General features: G+C 50.4%; 2 protein-coding genes across 2 annotated transcripts in view; one reads left to right on the top strand and one right to left on the bottom strand.

Moving 5' to 3' along the window:
• SPCS2 (signal peptidase complex subunit 2) overlaps positions 1–5,603 on the bottom strand; it is a 28,451-nt gene extending 22,848 nt beyond the window's left edge. Inside the window, exon 1 of the mRNA XM_073612760.1 lies at positions 5,457–5,603. Within this exon, the coding sequence (XP_073468861.1) occupies positions 5,457–5,495 (39 nt within the window). The 5' untranslated portion in view covers positions 5,496–5,603. The remainder of the gene's footprint in view (positions 1–5,456) is intronic.
• Positions 5,604–5,615: 12 nt separating this feature from the next.
• The window catches only part of XRRA1 (X-ray radiation resistance associated 1), a 90,602-nt gene continuing 75,406 nt past the window's right edge, over positions 5,616–20,811 (top strand). The window contains exons 1-5 of the mRNA XM_073612759.1: positions 5,616–5,727; positions 7,025–7,117; positions 7,574–7,758; positions 17,191–17,262; positions 19,193–19,265. Coding sequence (XP_073468860.1) covers positions 7,027–7,117; positions 7,574–7,758; positions 17,191–17,262; positions 19,193–19,265 — 421 coding nt within the window. The 5' untranslated portion in view covers positions 5,616–5,727; positions 7,025–7,026. The remainder of the gene's footprint in view (positions 5,728–7,024; positions 7,118–7,573; positions 7,759–17,190; positions 17,263–19,192; positions 19,266–20,811) is intronic.

Genomic DNA, 20,811 nt, shown 5'->3' with positions numbered 1-20,811 from the left:
TCACGAAAAATTAAAAAAGTCAGCAGCTACAAATAGTACAGCTGCTGACTTAATATATGGGCACTTACCTGTCCAGGGAGCCCGCGATGTCCTCACCCCAGCCGATCTTCGGATTGGCTGTCAGGTGCTGCCGTCGCCATTCCTAGTAAGGGAACCCGGCAGTGAAGCTGGTTCCCTACTGCGCATGCGAAGTGCGCTGCGCTTTCTAATTGGCCCGGCAACAGAGGGAATCGAACTTCCGAGAGACGGTGCCGTCTCCAGACGTGGGGAAGGGGACCTGTCAGAAACAGCCCCCTCCCCCCAAAAGGGGCCAAACGTGGCACCAGAGAGGGGGAGGAAATGAATAAGTGGAAATGCCACTTTTGGGTGGAACTCCGCTTTAAGCTTTCGCAATAAAACCTGGAAGCGGATTGGCTACCGTGCAGAGCTGTGCCAGATTTTTCACTCTCCAGGTTTGGTGAATCCACCCCCCACTGTTCTAAGAACACTTAAACCCAAGCACATGGTGTCAGCCCTGCACACTTCATTTCCGATAAAAAAAAAAAAAAAAAAAAAAAAAAAAAAAAGGAGACCTCTCTCCATCTCCTGCCATTTCCATGGTGGATGGGACACAATGAAATCATCATCTGAGAAAGTCAGTGGAGCACAGCATGTGATTGTGCTGAGGATGACGCAACACATAGGAAGGATTTTGTAAAAGGAATAGAGAGAGAGGAGACCCTTTAGCTCAGGGATCTGCAATCAGCGGACCTCCAGCTGTTGTGAAACTACAAGTCCCATCATGCCTCTGCCTCTGGGTGTCATGCTTTTGGCTGTCAGAGTTTTGCTATGCCTCATGGGACTTGTAGTTCTGCAACAGCTGGAGGTCCGCTAATTGCATATCCCCGCTTTAGGGCATGGGGTGCTCAACCTGGGGCCCTCCAGCTGTTGCGGAACTACAAGTCCCAGGAGGCATTGCAAGGCTGACAGGTAAAAGCACGACTCCCACAGGCAGAGGCATGATGGGACTTGTAGTCCTGCAAAAACTGGAGGGCCACAGGTTGAGCACCCATGCCCTAAAACCAAGCATAGTTGCTCAACCTGTGGCCCTCCAGTTGTTGTGGAACTACAAGTCCCATCATGTCCCTGCCTTCGGAAGTCGTGTTTGTAGCAGTCAGTGGCTTGCAATGCTTCATGTGACTTGTAGTTCTGCAACAGTTAGAGGGTCACAGGTTGAGCACCCATGATCTAGGGCCAGGGGGTCTCAAACTGGTGGCCCTCCAGCTGTTGCCAAACTACAAGTCCCAGGAGGCATTGCAAGGCTGACAGTTACAAGCATGACTTCCACAGGCAGAGGCATGATGGGATTTGTAGTTTCACAACAGCTGGAGGGCCACAGATTGAGCACCCATGATAGGGGCTCTTCACATGGGCAGCCAGGGGGCAGTATAAGCAGTTGGTTGAGTGGTAGTTTTACTGCCCCCCCCCCCCACACACACACGCTGCCCACCTAAGCACAGAAAATGCCGTTGCTCGAGGGCTGTACGCATGCAGTGGCAAAAATGACCATTTAAAGTGAATGGGCCACAAATGCCTGCAATGCAAGCAGCAGGTCAACATTTTGAGGGTTAAAACAGGCGGGGACAAATCGCCTCCTCACTGCCTGTCAAACACCCCCCCCCCCCCCCCAAAAAAAAAGCAATTCACCGTAGATCACTTTTCAGAGGGACGGCAATAATATCTGCATGTGCAAAAGTCCCTAAGCCTGCAGGGGGTCTCAAACTGGCGGCCCTCTAGCTGTGGCAAAACTACAAGTCCCAGGAGGCATTGCAAGGCTGACAGTTACAAGCATGACTCCAACAGGCAGAGGCATGATGGGATTTGTAGTTTCGCAACAGCTGGAGGGCTGCCAGTTTGAGACCCCCTGCCCTAAGGGCTCAATCACATGGGAGCCCCATACAGCATGAAGACCCAGAGCTTGTCCTTTATATTTCTGTCTTAACGCTGATCTGCATGCAGGCAGCCCATATTAGTGAATGGGGACCACGGCAGCTGTCCGGACTCCCCCACACAGCCCAATTCGGATGCATTCATGGACCCCCCCCCAATGCAGAGCCTGTGCCATACTAGGCCACATACCCGTCTGCCTGCTTTGGCACTGATCTGCATGCAGGCAGCCCATATAAAAGTGAATAAAACCCATCGACTGTATGGACTGTATGGACTGTATGGACTCACTCAGCTGAGTTTGGGACACATTGCACAGACCCCCCGAGGCACAGCCTGTACCATCCAGGACCACTGGACTGTCCTCATTTACTTTTCTGTCTTAGTCCTGATCTGCATGCAGGCAGCCCATATTAGTGAATGGGGACAGGGCAGCTGTCCGGACTCCCCCACACACCACCCAATCTAGCTGCATTCAAAAACCCCCTGAAGCAGAGCCTGTGCATCCGTGACCGTGTACTTGTTCTTGCTGAAATCGGCTGTGCCGGGACTCCATCCGGGGGAAGCATTTCCATTAATTTATATGGGCTGCCTGCATGCAGCTCGGTGCTAAAATAGAAAAGCAAGAGTGGGTGTGAATGAATCCAGATTGGGTGGTGTGTGGGGGAGTCCGGACAGCTGCCGTGTCCTCATTCACGAATATGGGCTGCCTGCATGCAGATCAGAGCTAGAACAGAAAAGTAAATGAGGACTGATGCATGGTCATAGGTGTACAGGCTCTACGTTGGGGCCCACGCATGCGTGTGTTGAAAATCATCTGTGTGTTGGGGGTCTGTACAGTCGCTATGTTGGGGGTCTGCGCACACGTCCCGGACAAACTCTGTGTGTGTGTGTGTGTGTGTGTGTGTGTGTGTGTGTGGCGGGGTCCGTACAGCTGATGCACTTCCATTCACTACTATAAGCTGCCTGCATGCAGATCAGGCCGAGGACAGAGAAGTACATTGTGTGAGGACTGAGCATCTGAATGAAGGAGCCCTGAAGAAGCCATGTGAGGAAAACGTCCCCCTGAGAAGAGTGGTGACCGATCACTATACAGAGGGAACGTCCCCCTGAGAAGAGTGGTGACCGATCACTATACAGAGGGAACGTCCCCCTGAGAAGAGTGGTGACCGATCACTATACAGAGGGAACGTCCCCCTGAGAAGAGTGGTGACCGATCACTATACAGAGGGAACGTCCCCCTGAGAAGAGTGGTGACCGATCACTATACAGAGGGAACGTCCCCCTGAGAAGAGTGGTGACCGATCACTATACAGAGGGAACGTCCCCCTGAGAAGAGTGGTGACCGATCACTATACAGAGGGAACGTCCCCCTGAGAAGAGTGGTGACCGATCACTATACAGAGGGAACGTCCCCCTGAGAAGAGTGGTGACCGATCACTATACAGAGGGAACGTCCCCCTGAGAAGAGTGGTGACCGATCACTATACAGAGGGAACGTCCCCCTGAGAAGAGTGGTGACCGATCACTATACAGAGGGAACGTCCCCCTGAGAAGAGTGGTGACCGATCACTATACAGAGGGAACGTCCCCCTGAGAAGAGTGGTGACCGATCACTATACAGAGGGAACGTCCCCCTGAGAAGAGTCGTGACCGATCACTATACAGAGGGAACGTCCCCCTGAGAAGAGTGGTGACCGATCACTATACAGAGTTCACCTCTCTAATAATCTCATCACCACTAGTGAGCAACATCCAGATCCGAACCCCTGTGAGCGGCCCGCCACGGTACTAATCACAAGTGGCCCCTTGTATAAGTGTGCCTGTGGGGGGCGGGGAATGCCTTGGCCACAGATGATTGGCCCTTTACCAGTGACTCAGACCACATGGCTCCATATGGTAGAATCGCATGGGATCACACATGATAACGGGGGGGGGGGGGGGGGGCTCCTGAAGAGGGATCACACGGGATAACGGGGGGCTCCTGAAGAGGGATCACACGGGATAACGGGGGGCTCCTGAAGAGGGATCACACGGGATAACGGGGGGCTCCTGAAGAGGGATCACACGGGATAACGGGGGGCTCCTGAAGAGGGATCACACGGGATAACGGGGGGGCTCCTGAAGAGGGATCACACGGGATAACGGGGGGCTCCTGAAGAGGGATCACACGGGATAACGGGGGGTTCCTGAAGAGGGATCACACGAGATAACGGGGGGCTCCTGAAGAGGGATCACACGAGATAACGGGGGGCTCCTGAAGAGGGATCACACGAGATAACGGGGGGTTCCTGAAGAGGGATCACATGGGATAACGGGGGGTTCCTGAAGAGGGATCACACGAGATAACGGGGGGTTCCTGAAGAGGGATCACATGGGATAACGGGGGGCTCCTGAAGAGGGATCACACGGGATAACGGGGGGTTCCTGAAGAGGGATCACACGAGATAACGGGGGGTTCCTGAAGAGGGATCACACGAGATAACGGGGGGCTCCTGAAGAGGGATCACACGGGATAACGGGGGGCTCCTGAAGAGGGATCACACGGGATAACGGGGGGCTCCTGAAGAGGGATCACATGTGATAACGGGGGGCTCCTGAAGAGGGATCACACGGGATAACGGGGGGCTCCTGAAGAGGGATCACACGGGATAACGGGGGGTTCCTGAAGAGGGATCACACGAGATAACGGGGGGCTCCTGAAGAGGGATCACACGAGATAACGGGGGGCTCCTGAAGAGGGATCACACGAGATAACGGGGGGTTCCTGAAGAGGGATCACACGAGATAACGGGGGGCTCCTGAAGAGGGATCACACGAGATAACGGGGGGCTCCTGAAGAGGGATCACACGAGATAACGGGGGGTTCCTGAAGAGGGATCACACGAGATAACGGGGGGCTCCTGAAGAGGGATCACACGGGATAACGGGGGGTTCCTGAAGAGGGATCACACGAGATAACGGGGGGTTCCTGAAGAGGGATCACACGAGATAACGGGGGGCTCCTGAAGAGGGATCACACGGGATAACGGGGGGCTCCTGAAGAGGGATCACACGGGATAACGGGGGGCTCCTGAAGAGGGATCACATGTGATAACGGGGGGCTCCTGAAGAGGGATCACACGGGATAACGGGGGGCTCCTGAAGAGGGATCACACGGGATAACGGGGGGCTCCTGAAGAGGGATCACACGGGATAACGGGGGGCTCCTAATCTCCAGTGATTGGCTCAGCGCAGCCAATCACACGCGGCGTACAGCGATGAGCTGTCCCTTTAAGACCAGTCACCCCCACACAGGTTAGGCTGAAGAGCTGACAATCATTTCCCAGCTGTGGTATCCCCTTCCCCTCCCCCAGTCAGGGCCTCTCTTCTCACAATCCGGGGGTCTCCAGTCACCCATAGCAACCAGCCAACTGTTCCCCCTCCGCCAGGAACACAATGGTTACCACGGGCAACAGTCACCCTTTCCCATCCCCCCTCCTCTCACCCCTTGCACCCTCCCCTCCCCCCACTCCCCGGACCCCCATTACTTTCTCCAGAATCCCGTTCCTGCCGCCTCTCGTCGCCATCTTGTCTCATCCCCGCTGTCTCCTGACCTGGCGCCCGCTGATTGGTGAAAACGCGGCCCCCGGCCCCGCCCACTCCTCTGCTCGCCGCGCGCACGGCCCGAGGAGCACACCGAGTCCGGGCACGCGAGGAAGAGGGGCGGGGGGAGGAGGGGAAGGGCGGGGTTTTGGAGGGGGTGAGAGGAGAGCGTCCGTGGTTGCTAGGAGACGATGGCGCGGCAATGATGATGGCGGGGTAAGCGGTGAGGGGGCCCTAAAGAGGGACACCTCATCACCAACAGGGGCCCCAAAGAGGGACACCTCATCATCAACAGGGGCCCCAAAGAGGGACACCTCATCATCAACAGGGGCCCCAAAGAGGGACACCTCATCACCAACAGGGGCCCCTAAAGAGGAACACCTCATCACCAACAGGGGCCCCAAAGAGGGACACCTCATCACCAACAGGGGCCCCAAAGAGGGACACCTCATCACTAACAGGGGCCCTAATGGGACTGAGATGGCCCCATAGAAGTCCATGGGGTCAAGATGGCCCCATCGAAGTCCATGGGGTCTAGATGTCCCCATAGAAGTCCATGGGGTCGAGCTGGCCCCATAAAAGTTCTCAGGGTCGAGATGGCCCCATAGAAGTCCATTGGGTCGAGAAGGTCCCATAGAAGTCCATGGGGTCGAGATGGCCCCATAGAAGTCCATGGGGTCGAGATGGCCCCATAGAAGTCCATGGGGTCGAGATGGCCCCATAGAAGTCCATGGGGTCGAGATGGCCCCATAGAAGTCCATTGGGTCGAGAAGGTCCCATAGAAGTCCATGGGGTCGATATGGCCCCATAGAAGTCCATGGGGTTGAGATGGCCCCATAGAAGTCCATGGGGTCGAGATGGCACCAAGGAAGTCCATGGGGTCGAGATGGCCCCATAAAAGTTCTTGGGGCCGAGATGGCCCCATAAAAGTTCTCAGGGCCGAGATGGTCCCATAGAAGTTCTCGGGGCCGAGATGGTCTCATAGAAGTTCTCGGGGTCGAGATGGTCCCAAAGAAGTTCTCGGGGCCGAGATGGTCCCATAGAAGTTCTCGGGGCCGAGATGGTCCCATAGAAGTTCTCGGGGCCGAGATGGTGCCATAGAAGTTCTCGGGGCCGAGATGGTGCCATAGAAGTTCTCGGGGCCGAGATGGTGCCATAGAAGTTCTCGGGGCCGAGATGGTGCCATAGAAGTTCTCGGGGCTGAGGTGATCCTCTAGAAGTCTATGGGGCTGAGATGGCCCTTTAAAGGTATATGGAGCTGAGATGGTCCTACAGAAGTTCATGGGGCTGAGATGGTCCTATAGAAGTCCATGGGGCTGTAATGTGCAGGTGCAGCTAGGACTGGATGTAAACCAGAACGGCCCCTGTCAGTTCTATGTATGCATTTATAGAGGGGGGGGGGGTAGGTCAGGTGAAGGGAGCAAATAGGATAATTGTACTTTGTTTTACAGATCACTTACCCTTTAAATACAACAGATGGAAAGTAATCACCTGTAAATGTTTTATTTTACAGCTATGGAGACAACACTGTATAGGATGGACACAGGCGGTGTATACACGAGCAACTGTTTTCCTGCTAGAAACCTTTTCCGGACAAGTCATGGAGGTACGCTGTGATCTCCTCACTTTGTGAAAAGTGCTGACCGGACATATCAGTGTATAGATGGACAGACTGATGTGACTGGCTCAGTGTTCTCTGTACAGCACTGCAGTATATGTCAGGGCTATATAAATGTAGAATAATAATAATAGTGTGTGACTGTGGGGGGACATTAGAGTGTAAGCTTCTTTGGTGCAGATTGTCTGCAGTCTTATTTGTACTTCACTACAGTATATGTCAGAGCTAAATAACTGCAATATATAATTACAGTATATAATAATAAGGGACATTAGAGTGTAAGCTCTTCTGGTACAGAGACTGATGTGACTTGCTCAGTGTTCTCTGTACAGTATTGTGGTATATGTCAGAGCTATAGAAATGTATAATAGTGTGTGACTGTGGGGTAACATTAGAGTGTAAGCTCCTCAGGTGCAGAGTCTGATGTGATTTGTGTGTCCTTAGGGGCTGGACATTGGCTGGTTTCCCAGAAGACCCCGCAGGAGAATAACTTCCGGACAGTTGTCTGTTCTTCCTCCTCAAATCAGAAGAGAAGGTCGGAGATCCCAGACATTCCACACCGGAGCAGGAGCTGCCCCTCGGACAGGACGGGGCGAACACCCAAATATGTATTGGATGCAGCATTTCTGGTATGAGGTGACGACTGTGTGTGACGACTGTGTGTGACGACTGTGTGTGACGACTGTGTGTGACGACTGTGTGTGACGACTGTGTGTGACGACTGTGTGTGACGACTATGTGCTCCTTCACCACTGTGCTGAGAACAGATTCCAACTGGGATCAGAAGACCAAATATAACTAACTTGCTGGCTTTGTATGGTAGTTGATGTTTTGACTTGGCAATCTTTTCCAATGGCGCACCTTCCCCCTCAGATCAGCCCAATTCCTGCACCTTCCCCCTCAGATCAGCCCCAATTCCTGCACCTTCCCCCTCAGATCAGCCCCAATTCCTGCACCTTCCCCCTCAGATCAGCCCAATTCCTGCACCTTCCCCCTCAGATCAGCCCCAATTCCTGCACCTTCCCCCTCATCACCCCAATTCCTGCACCTTCACACCTCAGATCACCCCAATTCCTGCACCTTCACACCTCAGATCACCCCAATTCCTGCACCTTCACACCCCAGATCACCCCAATTCCTGCACCTTCACACCTCAGATCACCCCAATTCCTGCACCTTCACACCTCAGATCACCCCAATTCCTGCACCTTCACACCTCAGATCACCCCAATTCCTGCACCTTCACACCTCAGATCACCCCAATTCCTGCACCTTCACACCTCAGATCACCCCAATTCCTGCACCTTCACACCTCAGATCACCCCAATTCCTGCACCTTCACACCTCAGATCACCCCAATTCCTGCACCTTCACACCTCAGATCACCCCAATTCCTGCACCTTCACACCTCAGATCAGCCCCAATTCCTGCACCTTCACACCTCAGATCACCCCAATTCCTGCACCTTCACACCTCAGATCACCCCAATTCCTGCACCTTCACACCTCAGATCACCCCAATTCCTGCACCTTCACACCTCAGATCACCCCAATTCCTGCACCTTCACACCTCAGATCAGCCCCAATTCCTGCACCTTCACACTACAGATCACCCCAATTCCCGCACCTTCACACCACAGATCACCCCAATTCCTGCACCTTCGCACCTCAGATCACCCCAATTCCTGCACCTTCACACCGCAGATCACCCTGATTCCTGCACCTTCACACCTCAGATCACCCCAATTCCTGCACCTTCACACCTCAGATCACTCCAATTCCTGCACCTTCACACCTTAGATCACCCCAATTCCTGCACCTTCACACCTCAGATCACCCCAATTCCTGCACCTTCACACCTCAGATCACCCCAATTCCTGCACCTTCACACCTCAGATCACTCCAATTCCTGCACCTTCACACCTCAGATCACCCCAATTCCTGCACCTTCACACCTCAGATCACTCCAATTCCTGCACCTTCACACCTCAGATCACTCCAATTCCTGCACCTTCACACCTCAGATCACTCCAATTCCTGCACCTTCACACCTCAGATCAGCCCCAATTCCTGCACCTTCACACCTCAGATCAGCCCCAATTCCTGCACCTTCACACCTCAGATCAGCCCCAATCCCTGCACCTTCACACTACAGATCACTCCAATTCCTGCACCTTCACACCTCAGATCACCCCAATTCCTGCACCTTCACACCTCAGATCACCCCAATTCCTGCACCTTCCCCCTCAGATCAGCCCCAATTCCTGCACCTTCCCCCTCAGATCACCCCAATTCCTGAACCTTCACACCTCAGATCACCCCAATTCCTGCACCTTCACAATACAGATCAGTCCCAATTCCTGCACCTTCCCCCTCAGATCACCCCAATTCCTGCACCTTCACAATACAGATCAGTCCCAATTCCTGCACCTTCCCCCTCAGATCACCCCAATTCCTGCACCTTCACACCTCAGATCACCCCAATTCCTGCACCTTCACACCTCAGATCACCCCAATTCCTGCACCTTCACACCTCAGATCACCCCAATTCCTGCACCTTCACACCTCAGATCACCCCAATTCCTGCACCTTCACACCTCAGATCAGCCCCAATTCCTGCACCTTCACACCTCAGATCGCCCCAATTCCTGCACCTTCACACCTCAGATCAGCCCCAATTCCTGCACCTTCACACCTCAGATCACCCCAATTCCTGCACCTTTACACCTCAGATCACCCCAATTCCTGCACCTTCACACCTCAGATCACCCCAATTCCTGCACCTTCACACCTCAGATCACCCCAATTCCTGCACCTTCACACCTCAGATCACCCCAATTCCTGCACCTTCACACCTCAGATCAGGCCCAATTCCTGCACCTTCACACCTCAGATCACCCGAATTCCTGCACCTTCACACCTCAGATCAGCCCCAATTCCTGCACCTTCACCCCTCAGATCACCCCAATTCCTGCACCTTCACACCTCAGATCAGCCCCAATTCCTGCACCTTCACACCTCAGATCACCCCAATTCCTGCACCTTCACACCTCAGATCAGTCCCAATTCCTGCACCTTCACAATACAGATCAGTCCCAATTCCTGCACCTTCCCCCTCAGATCACCCCAATTCCTGCACCTTCACACCTCAGATCAGTCCCAATTCCTGCACCTTCCCCCTCAGATCACCCCAATTCCTGAACCTTCACACCTCATATCACCCCAATTCCTGCACCTTCACCCCTCAGATCACGCCAATTCCTGCACCTTCACACCTCATATCACCCCAATTCCTGCACCTTCACACCTCAGATCACCCCAATTCCTGCACCTTCACACCTCAGATCACCCCAATTCCTGCACCTTCACACCTCAGATCACCCCAATTCCTGCACCTTCACACCTCAGATCACCCCAATTCCTGCACCTTCACACCTCAGATCACCCCAATTCCTGCACCTTCACACCTCAGATCAGCCCCAATTCCTGCACCTTCACACCTCAGATCACTCCAATTCCTGCACCTTCACACCTCAGATCACCCCAATTCCTGCACCTTTACACCTCAGATCACCCCAATTCCTGCACCTTCACACCTCAGATCACCCCAATTCCTGCACCTTCACACCTCAGATCACCCCAATTCCTGCACCTTCACACCTCAGATCACCCCAATTCCTGCACCTTCACACCTCAGATCAGGCCCAATTCCTGCACCTTCACACCTCAGATCACCCGAATTCCTGCACCTTCACACCTCAGATCAGCCCCAATTCCTGCACCTTCACCCCTCAGATCACCCCAATTCCTGCACCTTCACACCTCAGATCAGCCCCAATTCCTGCACCTTCACACCTCAGATCACCCCAATTCCTGCACCTTCACACCTCAGATCAGTCCCAATTCCTGCACCTTCACAATACAGATCAGTCCCAATTCCTGCACCTTCCCCCTCAGATCACCCCAATTCCTGCACCTTCACACCTCAGATCAGTCCCAATTCCTGCACCTTCCCCCTCAGATCACCCCAATTCCTGAACCTTCACACCTCATATCACCCCAATTCCTGCACCTTCACCCCTCAGATCACGCCAATTCCTGCACCTTCACACCTCATATCACCCCAATTCCTGCACCTTCACACCTCAGATCACCCCAATTCCTGCACCTTCACACCTCAGATCACCCCAACTCCTGCACCTTCACAATACAGATCAGTCCCAATTCCTGCACCTTCACACCTCAGATCACCCCAATTCCTGCACCTTCCCCCTCAGATCACCCCAATTCCTGCACCTTCACACCTCAGATCACCCCAATTCCTGCACCTTCACACCTCAGATCACCCCAATTCCTGCACCTTCACAATACAGATCAGTCCCAATTCCTGCACCTTCCCCCTCAGATCACCCCAATTCCTGCACCTTCACACCTCAGATCACCCCAATTCCTGCACCTTCACACCTCAGATCACCCCAATTCCTGCACCTTCACACCTCAGATCACCCCAATTCCTGCACCTTCACACCTCAGATCACCCCAATTCCTGAACCTTCACACCTCAGATCACCCCAATTCCTGCACCTTCACACCTCAGATCACCCCAATTCCTGCACCTTCACACCTCAGATCACCCCAATTCCTGCACCTTCACACCTCAGATCACCCCAATTCCTGAACCTTCACACCTCAGATCACCCCAATTCCTGCACCTTCACACCTCAGATCACCCCAATTCCTGCACCTTCACACCTCAGATCACCCCAATTCCTGCACCTTCACACCTCAGATCACCCCAATTCCTGCACCTTCACACCTCAGATCACCCCAATTCCTGCACCTTCACACCTCAGATCACCCCAATTCCTGCACCTTCACACCTCAGATCAGCCCCAATTCCTGCACCTTCACACCTCAGATCACCCCAATTCCTGCACCTTCACAATACAGATCAGTCCCAATTCCTGCACCTTCACAATACAGATCAGTCCCAATTCCTGCACCTTCACACCTCAGATCAGCCCCAATTCCTGCACTTTCCCCCTCAGATCACCCCAATTCCTGCACCTTCACACCTCAGATCAGCCCCAATTCCTGCACCTTCCCCCTCAGATCACCCCAATTCCTGCACCTTCACACCTCAGATCAGCCCCAATTCCTGCACCTTCCCCCTCAGATCACCCCAATTCCTGCACCTTCACACCTCAGATCAGCCCCAATTCCTGCACCTTCACACCTCAGATCACCCCAATTCCTGCACCTTCACACCTCAGATCAGTCCCAATTCCTGCACCTTCACAATACAGATCAGTCCCAATTCCTGCACCTTCCCCCTCAGATCACCCCAATTCCTGCACCTTCACACCTCAGATCACCCGAATTCCTGCACCTTCACACTACAGATCACCCCAATTCCTGCACCTTCACACCTCAGATCACCCCAATTCCTGCACCTTCACACCTCAGATCAGTCCCAATTCCTGCACCTTCACAATACAGATCAGTCCCAATTCCTGCACCTTCCCCCTCAGATCACCCCAATTCCTGCACCTTCACACCTCAGATCAGTCCCAATTCCTGCACCTTCCCCCTCAGATCACCCCAATTCCTGAACCTTCACACCTCATATCACCCCAATTCCTGCACCTTCACACCTCAGATCACCCCAATTCCTGAACCTTCACACCTCAGATCACCCCAATTCCTGCACCTTCACACCTCAGATCACCCCAACTCCTGCACCTTCACAATACAGATCAGTCCCAATTCCTGCACCTTCACACCTCAGATCACCCCAATTCCTGCACCTTCCCCCTCAGATCACCCCAATTCCTGCACCTTCACACCTCAGATCACCCCAATTCCTGCACCTTCACACCTCAGATCACCCCAATTCCTGCACCTTCACAATACAGATCAGTCCCAATTCCTGCACCTTCCCCCTCAGATCACCCCAATTCCTGCACCTTCACACCTCAGATCACCCCAATTCCTGCACCTTCACACCTCAGATCACCCCAATTCCTGCACCTTCACACCTCAGATCAGCCCCAATTCCTGCACCTTCACACCTCAGATCAGCCCCAATTCCTGCACCTTCACACCTCAGATCACCCCAATTCCTGCACCTTCACACCTCAGATCACCCCAATTCCTGCACCTTCACACCTCAGATCACCCCAATTCCTGCACCTTCACAATACAGATCAGTCCCAATTCCTGCACCTTCCCCCTCAGATCACCCCAATTCCTGCACCTTCACACCTCAGATCACCCCAATTCCTGCACCTTCACACCTCAGATCAGGCCCAATTCCTGCACCTTCACACCTCAGATCACCCGAATTCCTGCACCTTCACACCTCAGATCAGCCCCAATTCCTGCACCTTCACCCCTCAGATCACCCCAATTCCTGCACCTTCACCCCTCAGATCACCCCAATTCCTGCACCTTCACACCTCAGATCAGCCCCAATTCCTGCACCTTCACACTAGAGCTGCACGATTCTGGCTAAAATGAGAATCACGATTTTTTTGCTTAGAGGATAGATCACGATTCTCTCACGATTCTCGCGGCGTAACATCATCTTTCACATTAAAACAAAAAAAATTGCGCTAACTTTACTGTTTCTTTTTTTTTATTTATTGAAGTGTATTTTTTCCCAAAAAATTGCATTTGAAAGACTGCTGGGCAAATACAGTGTGACATAAAATATTGCAGCAATTGCCATTTTATTCCATATTATAAAATATTATTATATATATATATATATATATATATATATATATATATATATATATATATATATATATATATATATATATATATATATATATATATATATATATTATATATATTATCTCTAATGTTTGGGGGTTCCAAGTAATTTTTTTTAGCAAAAAATATTGATTTTAACTTAAGAAAGAAGTGTCAGAAAAAGATTTAGACTTTAAGTGGTTAAACTTCCTGCATTTACACGTTGTTTAAAGCTTGGCAGATTGCCCAGGTTATTTGTTTACACAGAGAAGTTCTATCCCTTTGATCTAAGAAGGAAGTTAGATACAATGTTTCAAGTTCTAAACTTGGCAGAATGCCTGGATGTTTTCTTTTGACAGCTGAGTGAGCAGATAATCTCTCCACTTCTTTATATGAAAGAATCGTCAAACTCAGCAGGAGAGATCGTCAGGGGAGGTGAATCGAGATCACGATTTTTTAACGATTAATTGTGCAGCTCTACTTCACACCTCAGATCACCCCAATTCCTGCACCTTCACAATACAGATCAGTCCCAATTCCTGCACCTTCCCCCTCAGATCACCCCAATTCCTGCACCTTCACACCTCAGATCAGCCCCAATTCCTGCACCTTCCCCCTCAGATCACCCCAATTCCTGCACCTTCACACCTCAGATCAGCCCCAATTCCTGCACCTTCCCCCTCAGATCACCCCAATTCCTGCACCTTCACACCTCAGATCACCCCAATTCCTGCACCTTCACACCTCAGATCAGGCCCAATTCCTGCACCTTCACACCTCAGATCACCCGAATTCCTGCACCTTCACACCTCAGATCAGCCCCAATTCCTGCACCTTCACCCCTCAGATCACCCCAATTCCTGCACCTTCACACCTCAGATCAGCCCCAATTCCTGCACCTTCACACCTCAGATCACCCCAATTCCTGCACCTTCACACCTCAGATCAGTCCCAATTCCTGCACCTTCACAATACAGATCAGTCCCAATTCCTGCACCTTCCCCCTCAGATCACCCCAATTCCTGCACCTTCACACCTCAGATCAGTCCCAATTCCTGCACCTTCCCCCTCAGATCACCCCAATTCCTGAACCTTCACACCTCATATCACCCCAATTCCTGCACCTTCACCCCTCAGATCACGCCAATTCCTGCACCTTCACACCTCATATCACCCCAATTCCTGCACCTTCACACCTCAGATCACCCCAATTCCTGCACCTTCACACCTCAGATCACCCCAATTCCTGCACCTTCACACCTCAGATCACCCCAATTCCTGCACCTTCACACCTCAGACCACCCCAATTCCTGCACCTTCACACCTCAGGTCACCCCAATTCCTGCACCTTCACACCTCAGATCACCCCAATTCCTGCACCTTCACACCTCAGATCACCCCAATTCCTGAACCTTCACACCTCAGATCACCCCAATTCCTGCACCTTCACACCTCAGATCACCCCAATTCCTGCACCTTCCCCCTCAGATCACCCCAATTCCTGCACCTTCACACCTCAGATCACCCCAATTCCTGCACCTTCACACCTCAGATCACCCCAATTCCTGCACCTTCATACCTCAGATCACCCCAATTCCTGCACCTTCACACCTCAGATCAGGCCCAATTCCTGCACCTTCACACCTCAGATCACCCCAATTCCTGCACCTTCATACCTCAGATCACCCCAATTCCTGCACCTTCACACCTCAGATCACCCCAATTCCTGCACCTTCACACCTCAGATCACCCCAATTCCTGCACCTTCACACCTGAGATCACCCCAATTCCTGCACCTTCATACCTCAGATCACCCCAATTCCTGCACCTTCACACCTCAGATCACCCCAATTCCTGCACCTTCACACCTCAGATCACCCCAATTCCTGCACCTTCACACCTCAGATCACCCCAATTCCTGCACCTTCACACCTCAGATCACCCCAATTCCTGCACCTTCACACCTGAGATCACCCCAATTCCTGCACCTTCATACCTCAGATCACCCCAATTCCTGCACCTTCATACCTCAGATCACCCCAATTCCTGCACCTTCATACCTCAGATCACCCCAATTCCTGCACCTTCACACCTGAGATCAGGCCCAATTCCTGCACACATGTGAGATATCACCACAAACGTCAGAACAAGAGCAATAATTCTATCACTAGACCTCCTCTAACTGGTAACCTGTAAAGGCATTTAAAGCGTCGCCTATGGAGATTTTTAGGTACTGTAGTTTGGCGCCATTCCACGGGTGCATGCAATTTTAAAGCGCAACATGCTGGGTATCTATTCACTTGGCGTATCATCTTTTATATTTTACCAGAAAACTATGTATTATATTGTGTTTTTGCACATTAAAATTTATTAGTCTATTTTTTCCAAAAACATTTTCGGTGGAGAAATCGCTGTGCAAATATCGTGGGACATAAAAAAAAAATAAAAAATCGCAACACCCACCACTTTATTCTTTTGGGCCTCTGCTGCTTAAAAAAATATAATGGTTGGGGGTTTTAAAGCAGTTGTATACCCCACTTTGTTATTTTACCTGTAGGTAAGCCTATAATAAGCTATACCTGTAGGTAAAATAAATATCTCCTAAACGTGCACCATTTAGGAGATATTCACCCTGCATGCAGCCGCTGACGTCAGCAGCGCATGCGCTCTGAAGGTCCGGCATTCCATGCTGGAACCAGATCGGCTTCGGTTGAAGACATCGCAGGCTCCCTGCACAGGTAAAAGTCAGCCGCTGCAGTATTTGTAGCTGCTGACTTTAAAAAAAAAAAATCACCAGCTGAAAATCTCCCCCCCCCCAAAAAAAAAAAGAAGAAATGAATGCAGCCACGGCATCCAATGACTGGTAAGCAGCAATATACCGGATCCGATTTTTGTTTTTGGGTTTAGAAACACTTGAAGCCCCGTTCACATCTAGCGACTTGGAAGCATTTTATATACAGCAAGAATTCTTGCTGTATTTCCAAATCGCTCTGAAGTTGCGGCAAAAAGTGGCATTCATTTTTTTGCGGGGTGAAAGATTGCGCCTGGCTCTGGGCCAAAATTTGGTCCATGAGATTTTTTTGCCATGACAAACGCACATAGGGCCGTCCATTCAAGTGAAGCGCGTAGAAATCATGGCAGAAAGAAACGGAAATGTTAATGTGGATTCCCGCTAGGTGGGATGAGAACGACGGGGCCGGAGGTCCTCTGGGTGATGTAAATCCCAGGCTGATCCCGTGTTGTGTGTAGATTGGATGTTATGTGTCCTGATCCTCATTTTCTGCTTTCTTTGGACTCTCCCTCCAGATGAAAGTTCATCGGATAAAGGATCCCTCCGACCTGTGCTCTGTGGATGTCAGCGACAAACACCTGACTGCGGTACGTAGGAGACCTGCTGCTTTTTTGTACCCAACTAACTTTATATCTGTCAATACAGTATCTCACAAAAGTAAGTACACCCCTCACATTTTTGTAAATATTTTATTCTATCTTTTCATGTGACAACACTGAAGAAATGACACTTTGCTACAATGTAAAGTAGTGAGTGTACAGCTTGTATAACAGTGTAAATTAAAAATACAGCCTGCCTAAGAATGCTCACTTCTCTAGGCCGACATCCACCATCACAACATAACTCCTCCCAAAAGTCAGCAATGCACCTCCACGCCTGCTATGATGCGTGTTTATGATGCGCTGCATCATGCTTTGTGCAAAACTACAGTGCATTTGGGTGATATTCACAATAAATTACACCAAACACACCACACAGAGCAGGTGCATTGCCACGTATGACAAGACACATTACCAGAACACACAAGTGTGAATGAGCCCCAGGATTAATGTACAAGGTTGTAGAAAATGCTGCGTTCAGATCCTTACAGCATATAGTGTTTTTGTAGATCTAAACGCAGAAGCATTGTATATTATGAACCCGTGTATACAGCAGCATTGTATATTATGGGCCCCTGTATACAGCAGCATTGTATATTATCGACCTATGTATACAGCATCATTGTATATTATGGACCCATGTATACAGCAGCATTGTATATTATGGGCCCCTGTATACAGCAGCATTGTATATTATCGACCTATGTATACAGCATCATTGTATATTATCGACCTATGTATACAGCAGCATTGTATATTATGGACCCATGTATACAGCAGCATTGTATATTATGGTCCCCTGTATACAGCAGCATTGTATATTATGGACCCGTGTATACAGCAGCATTGTATATTATGGACCCCTGTATACAGCAGCATTGTATATTATGGGCCCCTGTATACAGAAGCATTGTATATTATGGGCCCCTGTATACAGCAGCATTGTATATTATGGGCCCCTGTATTCAGCAGCATTGTATATTATGGACCCCTGTATACAGCAGCATTGTATATTATGGGCCCCTGTATACAGAAGCATTGTATATTATGGACCCGTGTATACAGCAGCATTGTATATTATGGGCCCCTGTATACAGCAGCATTGTATATTATGGACCCCTGTATACAGCAGCATTGTATATTATGGACCTCTGTATACCACAGCATTGTATATTATCGACCCGTGTATACGGCATCATTGTATATTATGGGCCCCTGTATACAGCAGCATTGTATATTATGGGCCCCTGTATACAGCAGCATTGTATATTATGGGCCCCTGTATACAGCAGCATTGTATATTATGGGCCCCTGTATACAGCAGCATTGTATATTATGGACCCGTGTATACCACAGCATTGTATATTATGGACCCGTGTATACCACAGCATTGTATATTATCGACCCATGTATACAGCAGCATTGTATATTATAGACTCATGTATACAGCAGCATTGTATATTATGGACCCGTGTATACAGCAGCATTGTATATTATAGACTCATGTATACAGCAGCATTGTATATTATGGACCCGTGTATACCACAGCATTGTATATTATGGACCCGTGTATACAGCATCATTGTATATTATGGACCCATGTATACAGCATCATTGTATATTATGGACCCATGTATACAGCAGCATTGTATATTATAGACTCATGTATACAGCAGCATTGTATATTATGGACCCGTGTGTACAGTTTTATTGTGCTTAGTAATTTTCAGTGCATTCAGCTGCAAAAAAAAAAAAAAAAACAAATAGAAAATTCTGCATCTGGTCAGCATTTCTGCATAATGTACACATGCAATCTCTGTTTTATAGATATTGATTGCTTATTATTTTCCTTTGTGCTTTTCTTATGTATTATGTACTTGTTTGTATATTATAACAATGTGGTGCTCCTCCTTTGCAGGCCAGGCCAGAGGAGTTTGTGCTGTTTCATAGCGTCGCCTACATCAACGCAGCCGAGAACGCACTCGCTTTAGGTAAGAATTCCCATTTCTCACCTTCTGATAACTCAGCCACCAAACCTTTCCACACATGTCCAGGGACACTCTGCTGGGAATCTCACCCATTCACTGATTATCGCTGAGACTTTGTTCTACAAATGTACCACATACAGCTGGTTGGATCATTTTGCAGGATGGCCCCACTCACTTGAATGGTGGCAGTACTGGCCACCCAACACAATGGGGCAGTCAGGGGACGATAAAACCACAGCTCAACCACCTGTTTTTGCTGTCTTACTACTGTTCCCCATTGCATAGGTGTGAATAGGCCCAATATTGGTCCCTGTTGCATAGGTGTGAATGGGCCCCTGACTGATTGCCGTTGCATAGGTGTGAATGGGCCCGACTGGTTACATTGGTGTGAATGGGCCCCTGACTGGTTGCATAGGTGTGAATGAGCCCCTGACTCGTTGCATAGATGTGAATGGGCCCCTGACTCGTTGCATAGGTGTGAATGGGCCCCTGACTCGTTGCATAGGTGTGAATGGGCCCCTGACTCGTTGCATAGGTGTAAATGGGCCCCTGACTTATTGCATTGGTGTGAATGGGCCCCCGACTGGTTGCATAGGTGTAAATGGGCCCCTGACTCGTTGCATAGGTGTAAATGGGCCCCTGACTGGTTGCATAGGTATAAATGGGCCCCTGACTCGTTGCATAGGTGTGAATGGGCCCCTGACTGGTTGCTGTTGCATAGGTGTGAATGGGCCCCATATTGGTGCCCATTGCATAAGTGTGAGTGAGCAGAAATGCACATTTGTGCTGCCTTTTTGCCACCCCCCCCCCCCCACACACTTAGGCTGCAGTAGGTAGCGGGTGGGGGTGTTTACATGCCACGGTCACGATGCTTTGCTTCACACCTGTGGCAAAGTTTGCCCGACATGTAACGATTGGTGGGTTACAAGCCCACCGAACGCTACACATTCAAGCAAACAAACTCCCTGCAATTTTGTCACTTTTGTTGGCAAGGATTGGGTTAAAAGAAGTGGTGGAGGCATCACGTCGCTTCCTTACCGCCTGTCAGTAGCCTGCGAAGAGCAAGTCAAACACGGATCAGGCTTCAGAGGAAAAGAAGATTTAGACACACATCTAAATCTACCAATACAATTCATAGCTTGGCAATCTAAATCAGTCTCTCCACAGTCTGCAGGTGTTATCAGGGTTGCTCAGTGACACACAAGTCACTGCTGTCATGAGCCTGCATCGTATGCCAAAGGAGAGAAGCTTCTCCTTCGTAGTCGGCCAGAAATAACCTGATTCTGGACGACAAATCAACATGCCATCAGAGGGTGGAATATTCTCAATATCGGAGTTGGCATGTTCTCAGTCCCTTTTCAAACACAGACTGGGACCCTTCTGCCCCTGGGGCCCCAAACTAGCGGTATGGCCTGCTATGTCTGTTGCACCCTTGCTGAGACACATGCAACCCCAGTAGCTGGTTGTAAACCCTTCAATATATCCAGTGAAGTGACTGGCTTCAGGTGATACGCAGGGATTAAACAAAATGTTGTACCTGTTTATTTGC

This window comes from Aquarana catesbeiana, linkage group LG02 (genome assembly GCF_042186555.1).
Source record: "Aquarana catesbeiana isolate 2022-GZ linkage group LG02, ASM4218655v1, whole genome shotgun sequence".
Lineage (NCBI taxonomy): Eukaryota > Metazoa > Chordata > Amphibia > Anura > Ranidae > Aquarana > Aquarana catesbeiana.
The sequence above is the reverse complement of the archived record's forward strand: the minus strand, read 5'-3'. Positions and strand labels throughout refer to the sequence as shown.